Source organism: Phaethon lepturus, unplaced genomic scaffold, assembly GCF_000687285.1.
Source record: "Phaethon lepturus isolate BGI_N335 unplaced genomic scaffold, ASM68728v1 scaffold46388, whole genome shotgun sequence".
NCBI lineage: Eukaryota > Metazoa > Chordata > Aves > Phaethontiformes > Phaethontidae > Phaethon > Phaethon lepturus.
Window position 1 is genome coordinate 238 of NW_010560668.1, and position 24311 is coordinate 24548.

The 24311-nt window shown below is 46.1% G+C and overlaps 1 protein-coding gene across 1 annotated transcript; it reads left to right on the forward strand.

Moving 5' to 3' along the window:
• Positions 1–32: 32 nt before the first annotated feature.
• On the forward strand, positions 33–24311 carry AMOTL1 (angiomotin like 1; the record flags this gene model as incomplete). Its single annotated transcript, XM_010293735.1, has 9 exons — positions 33–177; positions 1017–1106; positions 7851–7996; positions 14320–14469; positions 18085–18275; positions 19612–19737; positions 21650–21876; positions 22602–22871; positions 24208–24311. Coding segments are annotated over 9 exons (1449 nt in total), but the record flags the coding sequence as incomplete, so codon positions are not given.

The window sequence follows — 24311 nt, forward strand, 5'->3', positions numbered from 1 at the left end:
TGGGCTTTAATGGGAGCTCTCTCTCCTTTCAGTTTGAAATAGAAATTCAGAGGATTTCAGAAGCTTATGAGGGCCTGGTTAAGACCACCACTAAGAGGGAGTCTCTGGACAAAGCGATGAGAAACAAACTTGAAGGAGAAATTAGGAGACTTCATGACTTCAACAGGGATCTCCGTGGTATGTAACGCTTGCTTGTATCGAACTTTTTCCCCCAGTTGACATGATGTTCCATTTCTCACAAGCTCCAGAGTAGCAGGCTTTAGACGAGTGGGTTCACACATGTTTTAGGTAAACCTTTTAAGAAATCAGGCCCTGCTCATTGGCATAAGACAAAACTGCTGTCACGCCCCCAGTTGCAAAGAAACCCTGTGGCAAAATATGAGAGTCAGCTTTTGATGGTGCCTTTTTGACTATGACTGACTTTGAGCTATTGCTTGTCCAGGTGCCTGATGGGAGTACTTGATATGTCTTTGGGTAGTGAGATGCCTTCTGCAAGCTGGCTCTTGCTTTTTCCAACAGTGCAAGGGGACTGGATGGTCTTTTTGGAGGAGGGGAGCACCTGAAGGCAAGCCCTTCCCAGGGGACTCTGTCCCCTGCTGCAGAAAACTGCTCCTTTCCCAGGGTATCCCCGAGGATCGGTGTCACCAGGCTGGGGACTGCCTTCACCTGGGGCATCTTGCTGCACCAGGGCTGTGCTGCACTGCGGGAAGGCACCCATCCCCTTGCAAAGCTGGGTCATTCAGATTGCAAATGCCTTGCACATTTTGGACAACATGAGAGATGAACTGCTCAGACACGTCAGCAACGGATGGCAGAGGCTTTTCCCTCAGTTTCTGTAAATCTGAACAACACAGCTTCATGGAAGAGGTCAAAGGCCTTATCTCTGTCAGCCTCCATTTTAATGTCCTCCTTCAGAAAGTCTATTTATACTGCTGCTGGCATGCATCTTATTTTCTTGGTTGGCCTACAATTTTATATACATATATTTATACTTAAAGTATTTCCTGTTTTTGCAGAACGACTGGAGACGGCCAACAGGCAGCTAGCCAGCAGAGACTTTGATGGGCATGAGGATAAGTCAACAGAGGGCCTTTATGTAACTCAGAGTGAGTACTGTGCTAATCTGTTTTGAAGGTGCATATATATATATGCACACATATACATGCTGGAGTGGAGCTGAATACTTTGCTATTCATTGTTGTTGTCCTTATGTCTTGCTTTTACTCAGCTAATTTGTCACATACTCTTTAAGCTGCAGACTGGATTGTTTAGGCTGTTTGTTTTTCTCTCTGAGCACCAGAACCAGGCAGTGGGAGTTAATGGTAACACAACTTAGCTTATTTTTGATAAATATTTATCTGAAATTGTGAAGTGTTGCTTGTGGGGATCATCTCTGGAGATGCACACTTTTTAGAGAAGCCAGATTCTTCTCTTGGCTGGGGTAAGCCCAGAGCAACCTCTGCTGACTTATTGTCAGTGACAGGGTTTGACTAAAAGGAGGCAGAGCAGAGCTGGACCCTCCTTTTCACAAAGGATGGAAGAGACAAGGATTTTTCCACTTTTACCACTGTGAAAAACATCCATTCCTGTCAAGTTTTAGGTTCTTGTAATGACTGAGTGCAGTCCTGCAGCATTTCCCTGCCATGTGCTAATGGCTCGATGTGACTGACCAAACCCAAGCAGCTGGATGCTGCATGACAGCACATGGCCTCTCATTATCCTGAGCATCTTCAGCAGGCTTCCAGAAGGGTTTGAGACCACCTGGGAGCTGTGCCGTACCTTGTGGGCTTAAATCCCACTGAAGCTAAATGCTGTTTACAACTGATCCTTCTGTTTTATTTATTGCACCAAGAGTTTCCGTGGAAGATGAGCTGCAACTGCAAATCCTTAGGTGGAGAGTTGGCCACTGGAGTGGTTTGATACCACTCAGGGTGTCTCACTGACAGTGCTGCAATGTCCACCAGCTGCTCCAAGTGCAGGAGAGCCTTCTCCTAGCTCCCACCAGCAGTGACGATGCCTGCATGGCAACTTCAATGATAATTTGGTGCATGCATGCACAAACCAGAAGAGAATCTAATGATCTTTTCCATGACTCTGTTAGCTCTGCCATATTAGCAGGTGCCACGAGGGCGTGTAGATACTGCTGAGAATCCAAGGGGATGATCTGTTAAGAAAATAGCATTGCTATGTAAGTCTTGTCATCTTTGGGAAGAGTTCAAATGGGGTAAGTTGCACACTGCAAATTGCAGACTGGGGTCTTCATGTAGAGACAGCCTGGCGGTGTTCCCATGTACTGGTAGCTACAAGGGGGAGTTAAATCCCCAGGATAGACTCAATTCAAGTCATTTTCCAGCTCATAAACATACTCTGTGCTTCTACTGATAAATACCTAGCAATAAAACTTTGCGCTGTGCACTCAGGTTATTACCGCTATCAATTCACAGCTTACAAACAAATATAGCTTTTTGGATCCTATCACGTAAGACGGGCTGGATGCTTGGAGTGTCTCCTGGCTAGGCCAGAGAGCTAAATGTTAATAATGCATGCAGAGTGCTTCCAAGAATAGAAAAATGGGCACATGTAAAGCAGATTCTCTTCAGTCATGTTCATTGAGCTGCTGGGGCACGTGCAGTAATGACCTCAATATCAGGGTATCAGCCTAAAACACCCCTGAGAGCCCATAAAACATTTTGCTGTTGCTGACTGCATTTATACACTGACGTTTGTGAGTCTTCCTCAGGGGTAGACCATGACCGGGGTTGCACCCCACTGCCAACCTGGGCATTTTGCAAGCACAGTCTGTACTCTCCTCACATCTTTTGATGGGATGCTCAGGTAGAAAACTGAGAGGAGAGGCGGTACAGCTTGTTTTAGCTGACGTGTGTACATTTGTCTACTGAGACTGAAATAGTCATTTTTAGAAGAAGAGAAAAAATGGTACCTACACGCGCTCCAATCAGCTGTTGCAATTTTGTCGTGAAATTCGTGTTTGTTTTTTTTCCTAAGGGTAGTAGCTTATTAAGTCAGATTAGTAAATGCAAATCTTAGTTTTCATTAGGAAAGCAAAACCAGATTTCTAGTCCCTATGTTTATGGAAAAGAGCCTGAAAGCATGACTCTTAACATCACCAACCCAAGTTATATAAAAAGACTCCAACATCAGCAGATTCCTAAAAGTTACCATTTTTTAGCCAGTCTCATGATGAGATGAAGAAGGAAAGATAAAACTCTTGAGATTTTCTTAACACTCATCCTTGGTACTACTGCAAACGCAAACTTAATACTGTGGTAAAACTCCAGTAATAGGAAAAACTCCCCGAAAAAGAAGTCTGGCAAGGCAGGATGTGCAGGGATCATTTCTAAGTTCCTCGCAGAGCTCTCCATTAGCAGTGTGACAGTGCAGAGCAGTCATGCACTCTGAGATGGAGACCAGAGGTGACAAAAACTCTTATTGTTATAATAATAGGCAAAGCCAGGCTGCATACCTCAAAGTATTAAGTATTAAAGGCATTTGTGCCTGAGAAAAATGCTACTGTTGTATCGGGGGCAGGAGAGACCTCACAGCCTATTAGTTTCATGATAATTATGTGATGTTTTGTTAGTGAAAAAGGTTTTTTTAAGGAAAGTCAGGAAGCAGTGACTGATGAAGGTGTACGGGCCCATACAGGTGAGGGAAGAGCCAGGCAGGAGGAGGCTCAGAGATGCCGTAGAAGGGGAGAGATAGGAAGACTGAGGCTGGTTTGAAGGGCACAGGACAGAGAGAAAGCTTATGATACAGCGCGTCATGGGAAAAATTTGTTTTGGTGGAGTCTGAGAATTTTGTGTGTTTTTCTGGGTTTTCTGGACTTAACACACATTGTGTCAGAGCAGGGGTTCCTCCAAGGGGCTTTTTTTTTCAGGTGTCAGAGCCAGATTGAGGTCTGTGCCCATCCACGTGGCTCTGCATCCACTAGTGGGGATGTGTAGACAGTTTTGGCAATGTGTTGGTAGGGCCTCATGCTTTGCGGGATCGTGCAGTGGATGTGCTGCATACGACTTGTGCATGTATCTCTGTCCCAAATATACCAGGCAAAGAAATATTCCCATCAAATGAATCCAACCAAAGAAAATGCTCACAGTAGGTGTTTCTGAGAGTGGGGTTTGGGGCAGACTAAGAGCCATTTGATATTAAGACAGGAAATAGACAGGGCAGAGGCAGAAGTTTCAGGGTTGAGTGAAAGGGACCTCCTTGCCCTCTCGTTTCACAGCCATGAGCTGCATGCAGGGAGGTCATGAGCCACTGCCCCGTGCACCCAGAGCCAAGGGCACCTGTGCAGGGAGAAGCATCCTGAGGAAATGGTGTCGTATAGAAAAATGCATCTCTTCTGCATGACTTCCCCCTGCCCTCTGAAGGGAAGGGGGGTGGGAAATCTGTTTTCGGTTTTCAATGTGTGAAGGTCAAATTCTCCCCTGACTGGTACTTCATGACATGCAAATGGAAATGTCCTAACTGTAAATCAGAAGCTTAAGCTGCCTGCGATACTTTGTAGGGTAAGGAAAGCCATCACGAGTTTCGATGGAGATTCAGTGATTTCCTCTGACAAGAGAGCATCAAACATTTCTGCATCCCTGCTTAGGTTGGTGACCACAAGTGACCATGTACTGAACCATTTATTACATACATTACAATTTATCATAATTATTAATGCCAGTGCAGAATCCCTGTTAATCACCATGTGAGAAAATGGACTTAGAGACCTCAAGCACAACTTCCAGCAGCTTCTCAGCCTTTCCTCAGTGTTGGCATGGTCCAAACTCCAGAGAGCTGTTGGGAATGTGCCATTTGTGAGGGAAATTGCAGGAGGACAAGATTGCAATGAGGTCTTTTGGCATTTGGCCGGGATGCAGGGGTTAATGCAGCTGCTCCTCGTGAAGCATACAGGCTAGACCTGTGCTGTCTATAATGTAGTGTTTAGTTATGGGTGACTTTGAGGGCACACATTCAACTGATATAGGTAAATAGTACGTTAAAGAAAGTTTCTTGTTTTTCTTTCAAGACTGATCAAATCAAAACCTTTTGTAAGCATGAGGTCTGTGTGAAAAGCTGGGGATCACATCTGAGTATAGTGTAGGGGTGGCAGTGATTGAGTGTATCTTTCTGTCTAATGTTTCTGCTTCAAAGCAGGGTCAAGACTGGTCTCCTCTTGGTGTACCTACCCAGCTTGACAACTCAAAAAGACTGTTTACGAAGCACCAAAGTAGGTTTTTGGGTTTATCTCCTCTTCTACCCAGCCACAGAGTATCAGTGTAATGTCCTCAGTGTGTTGAGGTACAACAGTCCAAGGCAGTGGGTGGAAAGTTGTGAGATTACAACTGTAGACTACATCAGAGAAGCCTTTTGGCGACTGTTCAGTAATGGTATGTTGCAGTGACCCACCAGAAAACAGAAATAGTTATTAACTGGACTCTGTTAGGTAAAAAGCACATGCCTGGGCAGAAGGTATATGCAAGTGTAGCACAGTAAAACAGTATTTTTAGACTTTAAGGATACCTGTCTGTACTTGAAGAGAATTTAAGGTATGTTCAACAAAGACCTTTTTTACTAAAAATCAGCTCAATACCGGAAAGTACTTATAAAATGTGCCTCCAGCATTTTGCAGGGAGAAGCTGACGTGCAGAAGTGTTGAGAGCTGTTAAGTAAATTTTTCTTGTCAGCTTTGTAGTGGGTTCAGTGGTCAGTTTGAGTACAGCATAATCTTGTCCTCCTTTTAGCAGGGGATAGGATAGAAAACATAAAGCAGAAGAGCAAGCTGAGTGCTTTGAGTTCCTCGAGTAAAAGTTGAAAGTGAAGGTCCTGAGTCCTGTTTCTCTATGTGCTGTCCTCCTATAGCATGTGTTTCAAATCTGGAGCACAGCAAGTATGGGCCCAACATGAGACAGTGGAGTGCCACAGGGCTGAAATCGCATTCATCTTTCAGCTTCTTCACCCCTAATGAAATTAGCTTTTTGTACAGTAGATATTGATATTGTACAGTAGATATTATACTTTTGTACAATAGATATTGATGTTCCTTCTAGTGAACCTGATTGAAGTAAATGTCTTTGCATTGAAGGAAGAGACCTGCATGTCCAATATGAAATTCTTTGCTGATATGAGAAGATTAAGGCCTCGTCATACCAAGATGGGTTGTGGTGGCAGTCGGTGGCGAGGTGTGCCCAGCACTCACTGGGCTTTGCTCATGGGCTTTCCAGAAGCCAATGTGCCTGTGTTGCTGCCAGGGAATGTTTTGGTGAGGTGCTGAATTCCTTCTTTTAAGATAAATGGGAAGACAGCCGCGTGGGTTTGGGCTCATCTCAGCCACTTGTGCCTTGTTCCACATGGCTCAGCTCATACACACCTCACCTTGCTGCAGGGACCTACCAATGGTGTGTAAATTAAATGTGTTCTCATCCTTCCTGTAATTAAGGAAGAATAAGGCCCTTCTGGGGGCAGCTCAGGTCTGAACCAGGCTGGTTTTGATCACGTGAAGTTTCCTGACCCTCCTCGGCAGTAGGTGAATGATGGGGCTTCCAGCTTGAGTGGTCATGCTTGAGTGGGATGGGCTGGATATTAGGGGCAGATTTTCTGTGTTTCGATATTTCTGGAGCAACTTTTCACTTCAGTTAAAAAATAATAAATTCTATAATGCTGTGCCTAAAATTGACACCAAATTAATTTTTGGAGGAAATTTTCTTTCCTGGAGGCTTGCCAAGTGCTCTATATTTGTTGTCATTCACATTCAGAACGAAGGCCAGATTTTGAAATCTCAGATTTCAGTGAGCAGAACCTCCATCCTCTGCTCCCTCCAAGCACTAACTGTTTACAGTCCGATGTTGGGGATCCAGCGATCGGCCTGTGATGCGCGTGTTCCCTGAAATGGCTTCTCAGCACTGTCAGGGCAGAAGTGGATGGAGCTGAGCCTTTCCTCAGGCGACTTGCTAGCAAAGTCAATGGTGGGCCTGCAATTTATTGCCAAAGAAAAAGAAGTCAACAAATCCGACTGAATTTAGCCGTTTTTATTTTTAAATGGTGTTTTAAGTCTTATCCAAAAAAGGTATGATTTTTCATCACAGAGGTTATCTGCATGTTTTTAGTCTTGTGCCTGATGCGTTAAAGTGCTTAAAGGAGGGGAGCACTGATGGCTGGACCCTTAGATCATGCAGGACTGGAAAGTCACCCAGAGCCCCCTTTTCTCTGTATGGCCAGCTAAAGCCCGTTCAGATGCCTTCTCTCTTATTCGTCCTTATTGCATTCCTCTCTTTCCTCTTTCAGGCTGTCCAGCACAGATCTATGTTTATTATTTGGTTTCTTCACATGTTCCGTATCTCATGTTCTCCATCCTTGCAAATAAAATGGACTGGGCACAGCACAGCCCACATCCATGGGGCTGAGGTTTCTTGCCTCTTAGAGAAGGGCAGCAGGTTCCAAGCTGGCAGCTCTGAACAGTCCTTGCTGTAGGCTGTTCTCAAGCAGGGTCTGGACAATGTGTGGGAAAGGAGTAGCTGGAGCAAGCCAAAATTTTGCTGGGGAATGTGCCAGTAGTTCAGCAGAATGGACAATTGTGAGGCAGTGCTCAGGCCCACAGGCTCTGCTAGTGCAGATGCAGCCCAAGGTGCCCCTCGTCTCTGCTGCTGGCACTCGTGTAAGGCTGGGCATTGAGGGGCTAAGCCTTGGCAGTAGAAACTCCTTGCCTACTGTGTCTCAGCACTGTGTTGTAATGGCCCCACTTGCTGCTGCTTCACGTAATTTTTGCTTTTCTAAGGAAGTGGCAGCTTACCTCTGGTGCATGGCCCAGGGCCTGTGAGCGGCTCTTGTTCTTGTCTTTCTTCCAGACAAAGAGCACTTGAAGGAGAAGGAGAAGTTGGAGATGGAGCTGGCAGCTGTGCGCTCTGCCAATGAGGACCAGCGGAGGCACATTGAAATCCTCGATCAGGCCCTAAACAATGCGCAAGCCAAGGTCATCAAACTGGAAGAGGAGGTGAGGCATGGGCATAATTTCTCTGCTCTGAGGCTAGCGGTGGCTCATGGTTAGGGCTTTCTCCATACAAGTCCTGAATCTCTTCTAGCCATGGTGTGGCAGGTCTTCCTGTCCTCCCATAAAGAAAATTGATAGTTATACAATACTGAGCCGAACAAGCAAGCACAGGAGACCACAACCATAAACGCTTTCAGAGCAGAGCCTGCAACACGTAATCAGGATCATCACCAAACTTGACTCGCTGATCGCTGAGGTAATGGTAGGACTTAACAGAAATATCAAATAAAAAGCTGACTACTCACTGACTTGGGACTGCAATACATATATGTGGTGTTGGTGTGTCCCATTTCTCCCTAAAGAATCCAGGCTTTTGAGATGTGCCCAGCAGCACAGCAATGCAGGGCTCGGTAACTTCACGTCTAGACAGTGGTCTTTAAATGTCTGTCTGATCTGGCTGGAAGCAGACTGTCTAGGATTTAGAGGTACAAAGAGCTACAGGTTTTATTTGAGAGCTGAAAAAAGTCTATGGTACCATGGGATCCAAGAAGTGCTGTCTGTGCAAAACTCCCAAGAGATCTTTAAGCAATGATCCTATAAGCCTGATAGTGAAAATAGATATTCAGATGGGAAGAGAAGTCCCAGGAACAGAGGGCTTTTTGAACTGACAGACAAATACAGAAGAACATCTAGTAGCTGGAAGCTGAAGCTAGACAAATTCAAAGTAGAAATAATGCTCATTTTTAACTGTAACTAAGAGTGATGTTGACAGTTCTCCATTATTGGAGATCTCTAAATCTCAATTTATTGTGTTCCTTAAGGACCTTCTGTTAGGAGGTGTGGATTTAATAACTAGCTGAAAATCTATGCATTCTAGCCGATCAGACAAGACTGTCAAAAGAGGCCTTTTTGGCCCTAAAATAGTCTTCCTCCATGGGACCAATAAAGAGAGAGGATGTTTTATGAGGAATAAAAGAAACATAATATTTACTGAGTGGGCAGGTTATTGGTGAACCTCTACCCTAGCAGGCTTGGGTAGAGGTTCAGACTCTGGCACAGACTGCTGGCATGATCTTGAGTAAGTCTGTTCCCCTTCAGTGCCTCATTTCCCTCCTGCACCCTCCCCAGGGCTGCCCTAGGGGTGCATCCACAGGAGTCTGCTGTGTGCACGGGTGCAAGGGGTCTTGGGAGGAGCAGGGAAGGTGTTTTCTCAAATACCTGTAAGTAACTTAAGTGCAGTCTTGGAAAGATGAAGGTTGAATTGACCTCAGGGATATTTCAATGTTTTTTATCAGGGTATCCAGCATGACAGACCCCCTGTTAGGCTAACTAATGGTTACTTAGAAGTCTGGAAGATTTAAGGTACTGTATGTGAGTGCTGAAGGCATTGCTGTTTTGTTCTGACCGTTAGCTCATTCTGACTTCCTATTTGGAAACATTTTAAAAAATTCATTGCCTCTGGTGGATGCATTCAGCAGCAAGAAGAGGATCAAGTTAAGTTTAGCTGCTCCTTTGTTAGTTAGACTAAAGCCTGCTCACTATCCTACTGTATTTGGGGCAGTCCCTTTGGGGTAGCTGTAGGAGCTAGTGTACCTTTAATCTCTACATAATTCACTTGACACTGTTTGCCTTAAAGGCAACCAGAGGTTTTCTATTTGCATTTCATTACAAAGTGGCTGAATAAAGGAATGTTTTAGGTGGTAACACCTGCTCCTACAGTCACGGCGTCATGCAGGGGATGGGAAGAAATACATTTAGCTCCTGGCTGCTCCACAGACTGTCAGTGTGGTATTGGCAGGTAACATTGACTTACTGAATACACACCAGTAAAGGCAGCAGAAGCATAAACACAGATTTCTAAGGCAGGTCGTGTAAGAAGCTACCCTGTGCCTGCTGGGCTGTAGTAAATACGTTTGCAGCCTTAAGGCTCTGTCTCGAAGAGCTTTGCAGTTGCCCGTTTCTAGTCTAGTCATCCAACAGAAATGTGCCTCTGCTGGGAATCAGAGCTAGGAGGCTGGGTTGTGGACTGGTGGAGCTGAGGAGAGGGCAAATGTTCCCCTCTAGAGAACTGCTAACCTCCTGCCCAGGGCATGGTAGATCTTGTGGAGGTGGTAACCTCCTGCCTAAGGCGCGGTAGATCTCAGAGGTGACAACTATGAAGGCGATGCAATGGTATTTGCCAGAGTCTGTCTGTCAGAGCCCTCAGCCTGAGCAAACCCACATTGACCTGGTAGTGTTAACTGTTTTTTTCATTCTAGGGGGACTCTGAATGAATTTTATCCCAGCTGCCATGTTTTAATTGTTCAAGGCAGTGTCCAGTGTCCTGCAGCTTGGGTGAAGTGCAGTTCATCTGTGGCTGCCGGCAATGTGCCCAAGCTCCCGTGTTCCCTTTCCCTTGCTTTTGGCCTGTTTCATCACTAAATCAGAGCACCTTTTCAACAGTTGCCAGTGTTTCTGGACCTCAATTTGATATATATGCATCAGACATTGTTGAAGTTTTGAACCTTCATCTTAAACCAGGGATTTTTACTGTAATTTGGAATATAATGAAGGAAACACAAAATCACTCAAATGAAAATGACTCTTACTATCAACGGAGCTCTACCTCATGCACTGCTTTGTAAATCCACCCAGATTTCTTCTACCACCAGAATGTAATTAGGTTTAAGAGCTTTTTAAATCAAGGTTTGAGAAATAAGCAGTAGCTACTAAGTTGAATTAACATAAGGTAGTGTACTATGTAAATCTACATTATCCTGAGTGCTTGCTAGTAAAAGAATTTAATTCGAAAATATGTAGGTGGTATTATCACATGTCATTTAGGAGACTGCTGCTGGAATCATATGTCTGGTCCATGCTTTGGATAGAAGAATGAATAATTGGAGAGGGTTCAGAATACAGCTGTAGAATTTATTTTGGTCCCAGAAGCTGTTCTTTGCTGTGAACAATTAAAGTGAAGAGGTGGCTGAGCTCCAGTCCGTGCACATGAACATGAAGAAGGGATTGCTGTCAGCCAAATTAAACATTGCTCTTTAACATAAGAAGAAATAATGAGATGCAGTGTTTGGGGGCTGAAGCTGAGCAAACTGGGTTGGAAATAAAGAGTTAGAGTAATTAACACTGAAAAAACCTGCTTAGAGTGATAGTGGATTCTCCATCTCTTACAGTCTTTAACTTAATTCTTATATCTATAGCATAGATATTCTGTAGCTCCTAGTGCAGATATTTTTCCAAGACCCACTCATCTTTACACAGATTTATTTGCTTGGATCATCCCCTTTTAGCCTTAGCTCTTCTTCCTCTTTATTTTCCTAATCCCTGCAACAAGGGCAGTGTTCAGGCAAGTTTGCTGATCTTGTGAATATGTGATTTGTTTCATTAAATGCTTCTTGCTCTAGTAGATCACAATTTGGAAACAGAACAAGAAGTAATTTGCTTAAATTGCATAAGAGAAAGCCAGATTAGGCATTAGGGTAAAAGTTTTTTGGCAGTAAAGGAAAATAAGCCGTGAAGTAGTTTGCATGGGGAGGTTGTGGAGTCCCTACCCCTGGAGGGTTTTGTAAACAGATTATACAGACATGTGCCAGTTTTTAGGTAGAGTTGATCCTACCTTGCAATGAGAGGATGGACTGGTACCTCTCTATGTGCCATCCAGCTTTTTTTATTTGAGCCTGTGTGTCTGTGAGGTAGTGGAGCTTAGTGTCATGTATTTCTGATTGCAGCCCCCCTCCCTTATGGATGCATACTTCACTGACAAGCCCATTAATTTAAAGTACAACATTTTGTTCTTCATTTTTAAAAGCGTGGGTGAATTTTTTGCTTATGAATCTACAGGCAGGATAGGAAAGTCAGAATTGGCTCAAGAACCTCCCTATAAATGTATGAATGTGGGAACTGTCTTGTTGCATATCTCCGACAAAATTGTTTTCTAAGGTAGTGGACGCATGTGCATCACCTCACCCACGTGGGCAGAAGTGCACTTATGTGCGAATGTGTGAACCCTGGGGCTTCGAGGGCTGCTGCAAAGCCAAATTCCGGCTGCTGTGATACAGATGGACCCTCCGGCATTCTGCAGGACGTGGGGGAGTGGATGCGGTCTGCTGCTGAGGAGGGACCCTGGGGGAGCCCCCTTCCCCTCTCCGATCCACACTGGTGCGGCTGGGAGGTGGCACAGGCACCCTCCTACTGCCAAAATAGCACATCAGCGGAAAGCCACTGCTGTGTCTGTCTTGCCAAGTCGTGAGCTCCCAAGGAATGCAGTCTTCGTGCTGCTGCCAGAGACTAGTGGGGATTATAATCTCATTAATTTTCATGGAAAGCCCCAGGAGCCGTAAGATTTAGCCCGGATTACAGGAGAGCTAGGGATGTCACACTGCCAGTTGTTGGCTCTGGCTGGGGAGGTTTGTTTAGGCCAAGCTTTGCTTTTGCTGTGAACAAACCTGTATTTCACTTCACTTCTGACATGGATGGATTTAGGATGGTGGAAGAGGAATTTAAAAAAAAGTTATTTTAATAACATTGTAATCAGTGGGAGGAGACTTAGATGAATCCAGCATCACACAAGTGAAAAAAACCCTTCTTTGCAGCATGCGAGTTCTGGGCTAAGCAGAGGACTCTGCATGAAGGGGAGCCCCACGTTGCTGGGGGAACCCAGCACTGGTGTTTATTTGCTCCACATGCCCGGGAAGAAGGCATCAAACTTCTCACTACATCCCCTAGATATTTAGACACAGATATGTTGTAGCTATAGCTCCTATATCGTAAGGTAGGCACTAGGATATCATTTGGCCCTGGCCTTGCCAGCTCACAGCACCTCTCCAGCCCCTCTTATTTATCTCATTCCCTAGTGTCAACTGGGATTAATGCGTTTTTCTGCTTCCCGTTTTGCTTCTGAAAAACCTCAGGTTTCAAACAAGTGTACAAATAAATGAGGGAGACTAGGAGTCCTAAAGAGGATCTTAGCAATCATGACAATGACCTTGAGCACGCCCCATTAACCCCCAGGCTATGGACAGATGGGGTCCAACTGAGGCTTGGCAGAGTCTGCGTGATCCAGCATGCAAACCTATTCACCCTCCCTTTCCAAGTCAGGGAGTTAAGTTGAGAGTGTTTTGGGGTCTTTGGGGGTTCATCGAAGTCTTTTGGGATTTGTAGCTTCAATTTCTGTGCACTATTGCTTTCTCTACTACAAGACAGGTATCTTTAGAAATGTGAATTTAGTCACGCTCATGAAGAGAAAGTTGATGACAAAAGGTTGGGGGAGAACTGTGTTTCCTGAGGCTGGGACTGCAGCCCGTGGGGAGTGCAGGCAGCCCCATGGGTGAGTTTTCGGGTCAGTATCCATGCTCTCCAGGGTCTGGGACTGCTCACGGACACCTAGGTGTGCCTGGCCTCCACAAGCTTATTCCTTCTCAGTGCCAGGTTTTGCTTGGGGTAAAGTTTCAGCACAAAGAGAAACTTTGTTGAATGTGCCCATCACAGCGCCCAGTGCAGCTGATGCCCAGCATGACTAATGTCTGCAGCCTTCTCTTCCCGAGGGCTCTCAAGAGTGCCAGCTGCTGCCAATCACGATACCCTGCGGTGTCACTGAGTGCCCAGTGGTGTGGTAGGAGACCAGAAGAAGTGAGGATAGCCGTTAAGCACCCTGAATATCTGCAGTCCACTTGCAAATCCCTTTTTGGGTACACTGCTTGAGCAATCCCTGGCCGTAAAACCCTGTATTGCTAAATACTTGTATCATGTTTAACCCTTCAATAATTGCATTATATACATCATAATTGCATTATATACGTAAGGAGGGCCTGGCTTTAGCACATCTATACATCAGCATGGCCAAGCCCGTGAGCAGGATAGAGCAGGTGGAGCACTTCTGGCTGCTGCCACTCCACTTGCTCCACCTGTGTTAAGCAGATACACAGGGTTCAACAAAAGACTCTCTTTGGGTGCAAACAATGTGCCGAGTGTCACCAGTTGATCAAAACCACTGGGATTCCTCTTAGCTGAGGCCAGCCTGTGTGGTTGCCCAAAGACTATCCATCAGCCTGATGGCTCTTGCTTAGAACTGGCCACGGGGTTTCATGGCTAGCAGATCTACAATGGGCAGAAGATCTGAGCAACGTTCCCTCCGAAAGGTGTAGAGCCGCCCCAGCGATGCCTGCTGTGCTCTTTCCAGGCCCATCAAAGGGGCACCATCCTTCCCCTGGAGAAGCTCTGCGAAGCAAATGTCCAAAGGCATGCCTGCGCCCAATGCGCACGCTTGGGGGTTCTGGAGGCTCAGGGTGGGGGTGTGGTGCCCCCCAGCACTGCTGACTGCCTATTCCTTGCAGCTGCGCAGGAAGCAGGCCTATGTGGAGAAGGTGGAGAAGCTGCAGCAGGCGCTGACACAGCTGCAGGCAGCCTGCGAGAAGAGGGAGCAGATGGAGCGGCGGCTGCGCACACGCCTGGAGCGGGAGCTGGACTCGCTGCGGATGCAGCAGGTGAGGACAGGATGGTCTGTGTGGGGCCTTCAGTGTTGCTTTTAAAGGGGGTCGGTCACTTGCAGCCCTGCCAGGTGCCACCTTTGCTTTTGGGTTCAGGTTGTTGGGCTTTCCACCTAAGCATTTCCTTTGGATGGGGTTGTGGATGCCCCGTCATTGGAAGCATTCAAGGTCAGGTTGGAATGGTGCTTTGAGCCACCTGATCTAGCAGAATATGTCCTTGCCCATGACAGGGGGGTTGGACTTAGATGATCTTTGAAGGTTGCTTCCAACCCAAGCCACTCTATGATTCTAATCCTGTTCTTCAGCAGAGGGTGGGGGAGGTCTGCAGTGGGGCTGCTGGACGCAGCCGAGCCTTGCCTGCTGTGGGGCTGGGAGGTCCTGGCCTCTCTGCCCAAGGGCAGGCAGGGCTCTGCCCCCATATGTTCCCCTATAACTGCTGGGGGAAAACATCCTTCCAGGTTTCTCTCCGGTAATCACAGGTTGTGCACTGAAAGAGGAGGTGCAGTACATGTGGGTGTGAGATTTAGCCCACAGATTTTGGCTGATCTTTCATTGACAAAGCAAGGTGGGATGACATGTGATTAGGTGGGAGCAAGGGCTTGGGCTTTGTTCTGGGCCAAGCTGATGTACTTAGTTCACAGAAACCTCTGTCCACAACAGATCTTGAGACATTTTCAGACAATAAATTATTTAAATATCAGTCCAGTCCAGAATGGGCTAGAAGCGTAGGTTTGCATTTCTGTGTATGTCCCCTTGTTTTTTTGGCAGCTCTGTGTCCTCAGAGGGATAGTGTTATGTTTGTGTTTTATGCACAGTTATTCCATTTTTCTTCCTCCTCCATCCCCACTTCCCAGAGTCCAGCCATCTGTGAAAAAGAAAAAAAAAAGCACGAGGAGGTTGCAGGGAGAATTTCCAGGTTACAGCTGGCACAGAGTGCTGAATGCACGGGCACCAGCGAGCAGATGTACTAAGTGTATCCAGCCACCACTTGGGGGAAAACCAGCAACATCAGCAAAGCATGATGCTCTTGTAACTCTTGAAGGGCCCACTCGTCTCTCTCTCAAGAAACACATCTGCTACAATAACCCTTCCTTATTTATGAGCCATTAGTGGAAACCAAAGCAGCTGTTACGCAGAGCCTGTGCTGCCAGAAAGCAGAGGGTCTGATCCTGCCGGCAAGATGCGGCTGGGAAATAACTCTATGGCCAATTATCAGTGGTTTGCAAAGTCAAGAGGTGGCCAGACCCGAGAGGATCTTCCCCTTGCTAGCAGCCCCAGGGCAGGTCAGGTCCCCCAGCACCCCTCCAACGGCACGGCTCTCACTACTGCTCCCTGGAGCCCCTTCCCGTCTGTCTTGGCTCTTCCTTGCTGCCGTGTAAGTGCATTAAGTCTTTCTTGCCCTGTCCACCATGGGATTGCTCTTCCTGTCTTCTTCCATTAGTCCTTCTCAACTGCCCTTTAGCCTGCTCTCCTCCAATTTAAAAAAGAATTATGTGGGGTATGACGTGCTAATGCTGGCATAAATGAAAGAACATTTCAGAAAAATACAATTAAAATTCAAGTGAAGATAAAACTAGAACTAGGACAGGTTTTGTTCTCTAGGCTGGAATATAGGGACAAATGGATATATTAAGTAACAGGGACAGACTGCCGACAAAGTCCTTGTCTTGGGAGTTCAGGCTACGTCTGCTTATTTTGGCAGAAAATTCCTCTGTAGCTTACCGATTGCTTAATTTTTAAATTTTTTTGGCACTGTAATTAACAATTGGATTTTGGTTTGCCATAGTTCTCAAATGCCTGCACCAGTTCCCTCTAATAAGTTTTAAGAAGGAAGCTACTGTAACTTCCTGTCTCAGCTATCAGCTCTGAGAGGAGACTTTGGGGTATTTTTTACTGTTATTATTTATACTTTTTGTTTTATGACCCACAACGCTGCAGTGAATCATGTTGCATCAAAATGCCCCAAGTTTCTACTTCAGAGCTGTCTTCTCTGAGTTATCGAAGTTATATCTACTGAAACATTTTCTCATTGTGGAGAAAAAAAGAGCTTTTTTTCTCCTTTTTACTGAGTCAGCAGAACAGACGCAGCACACAAGGAGACAGTGAGCCAGAGTCTTCTCTGTTCTTGGCTTGTTGGTAACCAAGTCGAAATGGCAAATCTTCATTATCGCTAATGCATGAGCTAGGACCAAAAATAAAACTCCCTTTGACTTAGCATTGCAGGCTGAGCATGCATGGCTGGCAGAGGTTTTGACTGAAAATGAAGATGACGGGCACCTGCGATGTTCGAAGATGCCATTTACAGACTAGGGCTGTACTTCCAAAATATTACCTTCCTGCCAAGGATTTGACAATATTTGAAGTGGAAGTGTTGCTTTTTGCAGGAGAAGACTTGGCAGCCGTTGTTCCTAAGGGTTACTCCGTATTGCACTCTTCCAGAAAGTAGCTTCCAAACACGTTGTCACCGCACCACAGGCAAAGGCTGCAGTGCTCCCCTGCTATCTCTAGTTTCCCGTAAGCAGGAGATAAGTGTCTGGAAGGAGGAAATGTAGTTTGGAAAATGGAAGCAGCTGCTGCAGCCCTCGCTCCAGTCTGCTGGTACCGCACCAGGGAACCGCTTTGCCGGTGGAAGTTTGTGGTGTATCACAGATGAGAAGCTGGTGCTCCCAAGACACAGTTTCCCCTTTAAAACAACCTTGTGCACTGTGGAGTGTAACACATCTCTTGCATTTTTTATTGAAAAAGCCATTTACTTCTACTGACTTCTCACAGAGCGTCGTGCCTGTCCTTCCTGGCGTGGGCTCATCCCACCAACCTCCATTGAGCTAAGGGCTGGATCTCCATCCTCCTTCACTCTCCACCAGCAGCTACCCAGGCCACTTAGGTGCTTTAACTAATTGCCTGTAACTGGGCAGGATAAATTCTGCCTGGGTAGGTGTTCTCACAGTGTAGATGCAAAGGGTTATGCACCCATTGCTGCTTGTCAACATCCCATGGGAGTCACCCCGCAGCACCTGGGGATCTTCTGCCCCTCTGGTCGGAAAGTTACCTGCTGCACTGCAGAAAGCATCTCCTGAGGGCACATGAGAACTAATGTCCCAGAAGAGACAGGCATAAATCCATGTCCGGGATATTTTCCCAGCTATTCTTTTAAATACGTTACATGTAGCTAGGCTACATGTCACTTTTTTTTCTGCTTTTATATATAAACCCTTTGGTAATCATTGCCTGTCCATACTGAGCACTGCCCAGCCGTGGGATGAAGACCCACCAAGAAAAATATCTTTTAAAGCTTCATTGCTTCTTTTTCCTACCAGCTTTTTTTCCTACCTTTTCCCTTGCCTTGGGGTATCGCACAAAATCCCTGCACATCAGGGAGCAGCCAGACCCATGCTTTCTGTCAGCATGGTGCCAAGAAGCGCGTGCTGGGGTTGCCCTCATGGTCAGCCTACCTGTCCCCTTGCAACCTAAGGGGTTTAGCCTGAGGTTTCCACCTGCCTCTGTCAAAAGACATGGGGATGTCTTTGCATGCTCCAGAGAAGTGGGGGAAAAAGGGTCAGAAGCTGCTGTACTTGGCAGAGGGTGAAAACCTGTCACTGTTTCCACCGGCAGAGGCAGGGCAGCTACCAGACGAGCAGCCTCCCGGAGCACAATGCCCCAGCCCTGATGGAGCTGGTGCGGGAGAAGGAGGAGAGGATCCTGGCCCTGGAAGCCGACATGACCAAGTGGGAGCAGAAGTACCTGGAGGAGAGTACCATCAGGCACTTTGCCATGAATGCCGCGGCCACAGCTGCAACAGAGAGGTAAGATGTCCTTGCTGTAGGTGGGCAGCTCTCCTCACCGTGGAAAGCATGGGGGAATAATAAGGAATGGATATTTTCTTAAGGCTGGGTTTTGCTTGCCTTTGCCTGCTGGGTTGCACCACCAGGGTTAATGCACCTCTCCATGGTGTCATGCCAGTGAGATACAATAGTTGGTTAAGGCGGGATTTACCCTTCTGACCAGGTCCAAAAGTTTATCAGATCCAGGCACTAGACTCAAGCAGCAGTCTCAATGGCAGTTCTGGGCTGCCAGCTGCACCGAGGGAGCGAGGAAGGACTGTTGGTATATGGCTGCATCCATCCCACAGTCTGCAACGAGGTTGTTTAACCCAGTTTTAAAAACCTGCAATGAGGGAAATTTTGTGGCCTCAGTCAGTCCCCTGTTTCACCGCATCATTAAGCTTCAAATTAAAAAGGTTCTCCTGATAGCTAAGCTAAACCTCTTTACTGCAAATTACCTCAATTGATTCTTGTCTTTCCCAGGTGTACATGATGAACAACAGATCACTGTCGACATTGTAACAGCCTTGTAAATACTGGAAGACAGATAACCTCTGTTGTACCTTCCCTGCCCTGAACTAACTTGCTTCCTTCAGCCATTCCTCACGTGTCCTAGTGCGAACCCCTTCCCATTCCTCCTGCATTTGTCTGGGCTGTCTCCAGTTTGTCTGTGTCAAAGCGTGGTACCCAAAAGCCACACAAGGCACTGCAGTGAGGCTTGCCAGCAATGAGGAGGACGGGATAATTAACTTCTTGCCCCAGTTTCTTAGAAGCCAAATCCCCTGAAAACATCAAAACATCCTAGAATAAGATTTCCCTTTGAAATGCGGTTAAGCGTGTGACTCAGGATGATCATTTTCTTTTGCACTCCAGTCTAGGCAGAAATTCCTGTGCTATTTTTCACCTTCCAAAGTGTACAATTTTGTTTCTTGTTTGCAATATAGTCTTGCTGAGCTGGGACCATTTCCCCGATGTAGTCTTGTTGCCTTGGGACCATTTCCCCAATGAGGAGGTCCCTCTGATGTCCAATCCTGTCCTTCAGGACAGTTGTTAGCCCCGTGGGGGTCACCCATGATTTTATTGTGCTCTCTGTTCCATCAGCCCAGTTAATTAATGGTGTTAATGACTAAACCCAAGCCAAGAGTAGCCTGCAGGAAGACAACGCAATGCCAGATAGCCATCCACTTGACAGGCAGCCATCGCTAGCTTGATCTTCGAATGTGGGTTTGGGGTTTTCTTTGCAAGGACCAATCTCACTTGCAAAAGCTGCCCTTACAGTCTCAGGAGGACAACTCACTGTGTTGAACCACTTTGCTAGGGACGCCTCGGCCCCGAGCCACTCACACAACGGCAGCTATGGCGAGAGCGCGCTGGAGGTGCGGGGCTGGCAGGAGGAGGAGGAGATCGTGCAAGCCAACCGGCGCTGCCAGGACATGGAGTACACGTAAGGGGCTGTCATGCCATACCTGCTTGTGGCGGGGTTTGGGATGGGTTCAGACAAACTGGGATGCCCTTCTGTTCCTTCACACACACCTGGAAAGGATGTACTTAGCTTCAGTTTGACTTAGTTTTGCTCTTCAGCATTAAAACAGGGATTAAAGGTTGTCATTAGATAACTTGCTCCCTACCTTCCCATTAAACCTCTCTGTGTCAAAAATGTCCTTCTTACAAAACAGAAGCTGTTCCACTATTAAAAGTAGGTTGGCATGCGAGGAAGCTGAATGCTTGTTTAATCTTGATGAAAATCCCCCTCTGGAAACAAGAGCATCTGGTCGTAAAAGCTGAAGTTGTAATCCTACTCCTACATAATCAGCAACACAAGCGCTTGCCTTTGCCTCGCTCTTCGCTCCTTGCCTGTGTATTTCTTTCTAGACACACTAAGGTTCTCACAGCCGAGTTGTGTGACTGTCACATTGGTATTTAGGAACAAACCTGCAAAATTTAGCACCAAAAATGATGCATTTTTATCACTAAAAATGATGCATTTGCAAGTAGTAGAAGATCTAAAATAAACTGTTTTGGGCACAAGCAGTCAGCAAGAGTAATGTTCGTTGGTGCAAATCCATCTCTATTTTCAGCACACAAGTGGCCATGTGGCTGTGTAGTTAAACAAGCACTAGACCTGGGCAGCATTTTTAGTGTAGACTTTTTTCCTGGTGAAAAGTGGCCTTTTGATGAGGAAAAACACCTTGAGAAAGTTTGTGAGTTCCTCTAGGTTTTTACTGAAAAACTATTCAAAATCTGTTTTTCAGTGCTGACTTCCCCACAAAATCACTGGTCTGCAGATACTTTTATAAAATGGTGTACTTGTTGCTTGTGGAAAATATCAATGATTTTTTTTACTGGGTTTGTTTTTTGTTTCCTACTCACAGACGCAAGCTAATCCTGCTTCCAGGGAAGTAATGGAGTTGTGCCATTGGCTTCATTAATGATAGATTAGGATCTTGTGTTTTCATTGCAAATTAGACATCTGATTGTGAAAACTAATGCCAGCATGAAGTTACTAGTTATCTCCCTTGTATGTATAGGTTTTCCAGATGCAGTATTTTAGCGTTCACGGCTTCACAACATAAAATGCAGCTGCATTAGACTGTATATTGTTCATCACAGTCAAGATATAGTCATCTGGCTGTCATGTACGTGTACAATTTTTTTTAAAAAGATAGTTTATGACTCTTGCATAAGTCATAAACTTATGATTTGGTGATAATCATTCCTGGATAAAAGTCTCAGATAATCCTATTTTTTTGTGATTTGAGAGTCTTTGGCATCTGTATGAGAGAAGTAGTGAGTTTTGCTCAGCTCTGAACACCATGTGCTAATCGTTTCTGCAGCAGTGAGGGAGAAGCAAGAGCCCAGTCCAGCTGCTAGAGAAACCAGAGGGAACCTTTCCTCTCGCTTTAGCAGGTCTTTACTCCAGCTGACGACAGACCCAAATCATGGGGTTAACTCAGCCTGCCAAAGGAGTGTTTCCAGATTTGGCCCCAGTGTATCACAGGGGTGGAAATTGCCTGTGTGGTGGTATCCTGGTGAAGGCAGCAATCCACAGCTCAGTCAGGATACTGCCCTCATTGCTCCTGCTGTGTTGGTAAAGCCAGAGCAATAGATGGGTTCAGTTAACCTTGCAGAAGAGTTCCCAGTTTTGGCTTAATAGCTGGAAACACTGCCTGTTTCGAGGTGCATGGTTATCCCTCAGAGGAACTGGTGGGAGCTGCCTTTCCAAGTTACTCAAAACTGGAGGGGACAGAGCAGCAGGGCACATACCCAGGGACACATCCTGCTGCCCCAGGGTGGGGAGAGCTGTCCATATAAATGCTTTTTCCATTCCTGTAATCAGAGCATTCATATTTTGTCAGAATAAAGAATCTCCATGCCAAAATAATTGAGAAGGATGCCATGATCAAGGTCCTTCAGCAACGGTCACGGAAGGACCCTGGGAAAGCCGACAGTGCCAGCCTGCGACCGGCTCGGTCCGTCCCCTCCATCGCTGCTTCTACGGGCACGCATTCGCGCCAGACCTCGCTCACTAGCAACCAGATAGCTGAGGAGAAGAAGGAAGAGAAGATCTGGAAGGGAAGCATAGGTGAGCTGCGTTTTTGGTTAAGCTTTGGCTCATCCATTACTTTGTCCTAATCCTTCTGCTTGAGCCTAGCAAAAGTGCCCCTGGCTCTAGCACACGTTACCCCAATGGCTCATTACCAGAGCACTTTCCATGGGAGGAACATGTGTCCTTGTGATGAAGTAAAAAAGTAGTAATTTTTTTAACGTTGCATTGTGTCTTAATTATGTTTTTAATCATATTAAGTCATTCTGTACTGATTATAGAAAGCCATAGTTGAGGGAAAGCCTCTCAGGCACAAGCAGATGACGTTTGCAACTTTATGCAAGTAAATAACAGATCTGGTCTAGAAAAAAAGCCTGGTTAAACAAGAGAGTGAGCATCCCTTTGGGCAGGAGTGTATGATGCGATGTGGCAGCTAAATGGGAAAATGAGTGCAGGACTATGGTGTGGGGCTGCATGGGACGAGGGCTGCGGAGGCATGCAAGGCTGTGCCAGGTTTAGGTACCACTGGGATGGGTGTGCAGAAGGGGATGCAGGAAAGGGCAGCTGCTCTCAGAAGGCTGCTTTTGTACGAAAGTACTATATGGATGTTGAGAGAAGAGCAACAGGAGGTATCAAGGGAAAAAGCTAAGCCAAGCTAAAGGGCTGGAGACATATCCAGACCAGTGCCTTGTAGCTCTGGGGTGGGACAGAGGCACAGCACTTACGTTCGAGCTGGGATGTAACTGACCTCTATGTGTTTTCAGGGCTACTCTTGGGGAAGGAGCACCACGACCACCCATCAGGCCCTTCACTGCCTCCTCCACTGCCCTCCTTGTCCTGCATGCCTGTCCCACTGCCGGCAGCCTCTCATGCGAAAACGGGCAGCAAAGACAGCAGCACCCAGACGGACAAAAGCACTGAGCTCTTCTGGCCCGCCGCTGCCTCCTTCCCCGGACGTGGACGGCTGGGTCCCACCTCATCGCACAGCACAGCCCCACGGGCCATGGGGACACGAGTGGCCAGTGAGAAACTGGGTGAGCTCTGCCGGATCCCCGCATCGGTGCAAAATGCCAGCAGCCCCGAGGCTGTCACTGGATCCCCAGAGACACCCCAGTATTGATGGAGGGGTGTGATGCCTTCATAGTTTGTAAGGTGGTGGGGAGTTTTCTTCAGGGAAACTAAAATCATAGGGAGAGAACTTTCCAAGGCTGCTTGGTCTGGCTTTGCAGATCTTCGTGCTTGGCAGCTTCTGTAAAGCTCCACTCGCCTGTGGCAGGCAGTGTTTCCAACAAATGTGATTATTCATGCTGCCAAAGATAAAATTACAGAGTTTCATACCTTGAAAAGACTTCACACTTGCTTACATACTCAGACCCTTCTCTTTTTTTCAACTTAAACGACGGTTAGTGAAGGCACCATTTTCTCCCAAATTTTTAAAGAAAACTGGGGGAGAAAAAGTAAGGAGAAAGTGGAGATTTTTGGGGGTGGGTAAAGAAGTACTATTTTAATTACTTTTGAAAGGTGGAAACTGCTGGCTTGCAGCCCTAGCAAGAGAGACATTTATTCTACACACATTATTTTGAAAAAGCCAGCTTCCTATTCATTCATCTTGTCTCAAAAGCAAGCATTCCCTCTAAAAATTTCCTGTGTATCATTGATAGGGCTAAATTCACTGATTCCTTGAAACTCTGGATTACTGTGCTTTGGGTAATCCAGATTGGAATTTGTTTCCAGGTATTCTTTAAATTAGCCTTTCAAGCTTTTCCTGGCTTTATGAAATTAAGAGTCCTTTTTGCCCCTGCATCTGGCTGCGTCAAGAACTATGGTGATGAAGAGTAACACCTAACAACATCTATCATACATTGTGATAATTGGCCAATACATTCTCTTAGCCTGTGTCACTGGCAAAGTAATACATTTTAGATTAAACCACCTACCTGATTATTTATGTACTGCCATCGTGATGTTTTAAACACCTAAATTTTGTACCTGAAGCAGAATAGGAGTATACATGTGGAGAGCTACTGTGGATCAGATCAGTAGTACCTTGGTAAAGTAATGTAGACCTTTCTCAAATACCTGTTTCTCTCTAGGGCCACAGCTAAAGAGGTACTGACATCTGTATCTCTTGAATACCATCTTTGTGCCTGCCCTTGGGTTCTTTGCATGGCAACACATCCACTGTCATTGTGCAGAGAATTCAGCATTACATGTTCTTACCCTCCTCATCAAATTTGCCTTTCAGTTTCTAGGACATACAGATAAGATGTGCCTCTCCACCACCCAAAAAAATAAAGGTTCTATATTTGCTTTGAACAATTTGCTATTGAATTTGAGCTGAAGACCAACTTTCCCTTCTTTCCATTGCAGAGAACTCCAGCCACGGGAAGTTGCCCGACAGCAAAGGCAGAGTGAGCAGCTTACTCCACAAGCCCGAGTTTCCAGATACGGACATGATGGAAGTCCTCATCTGA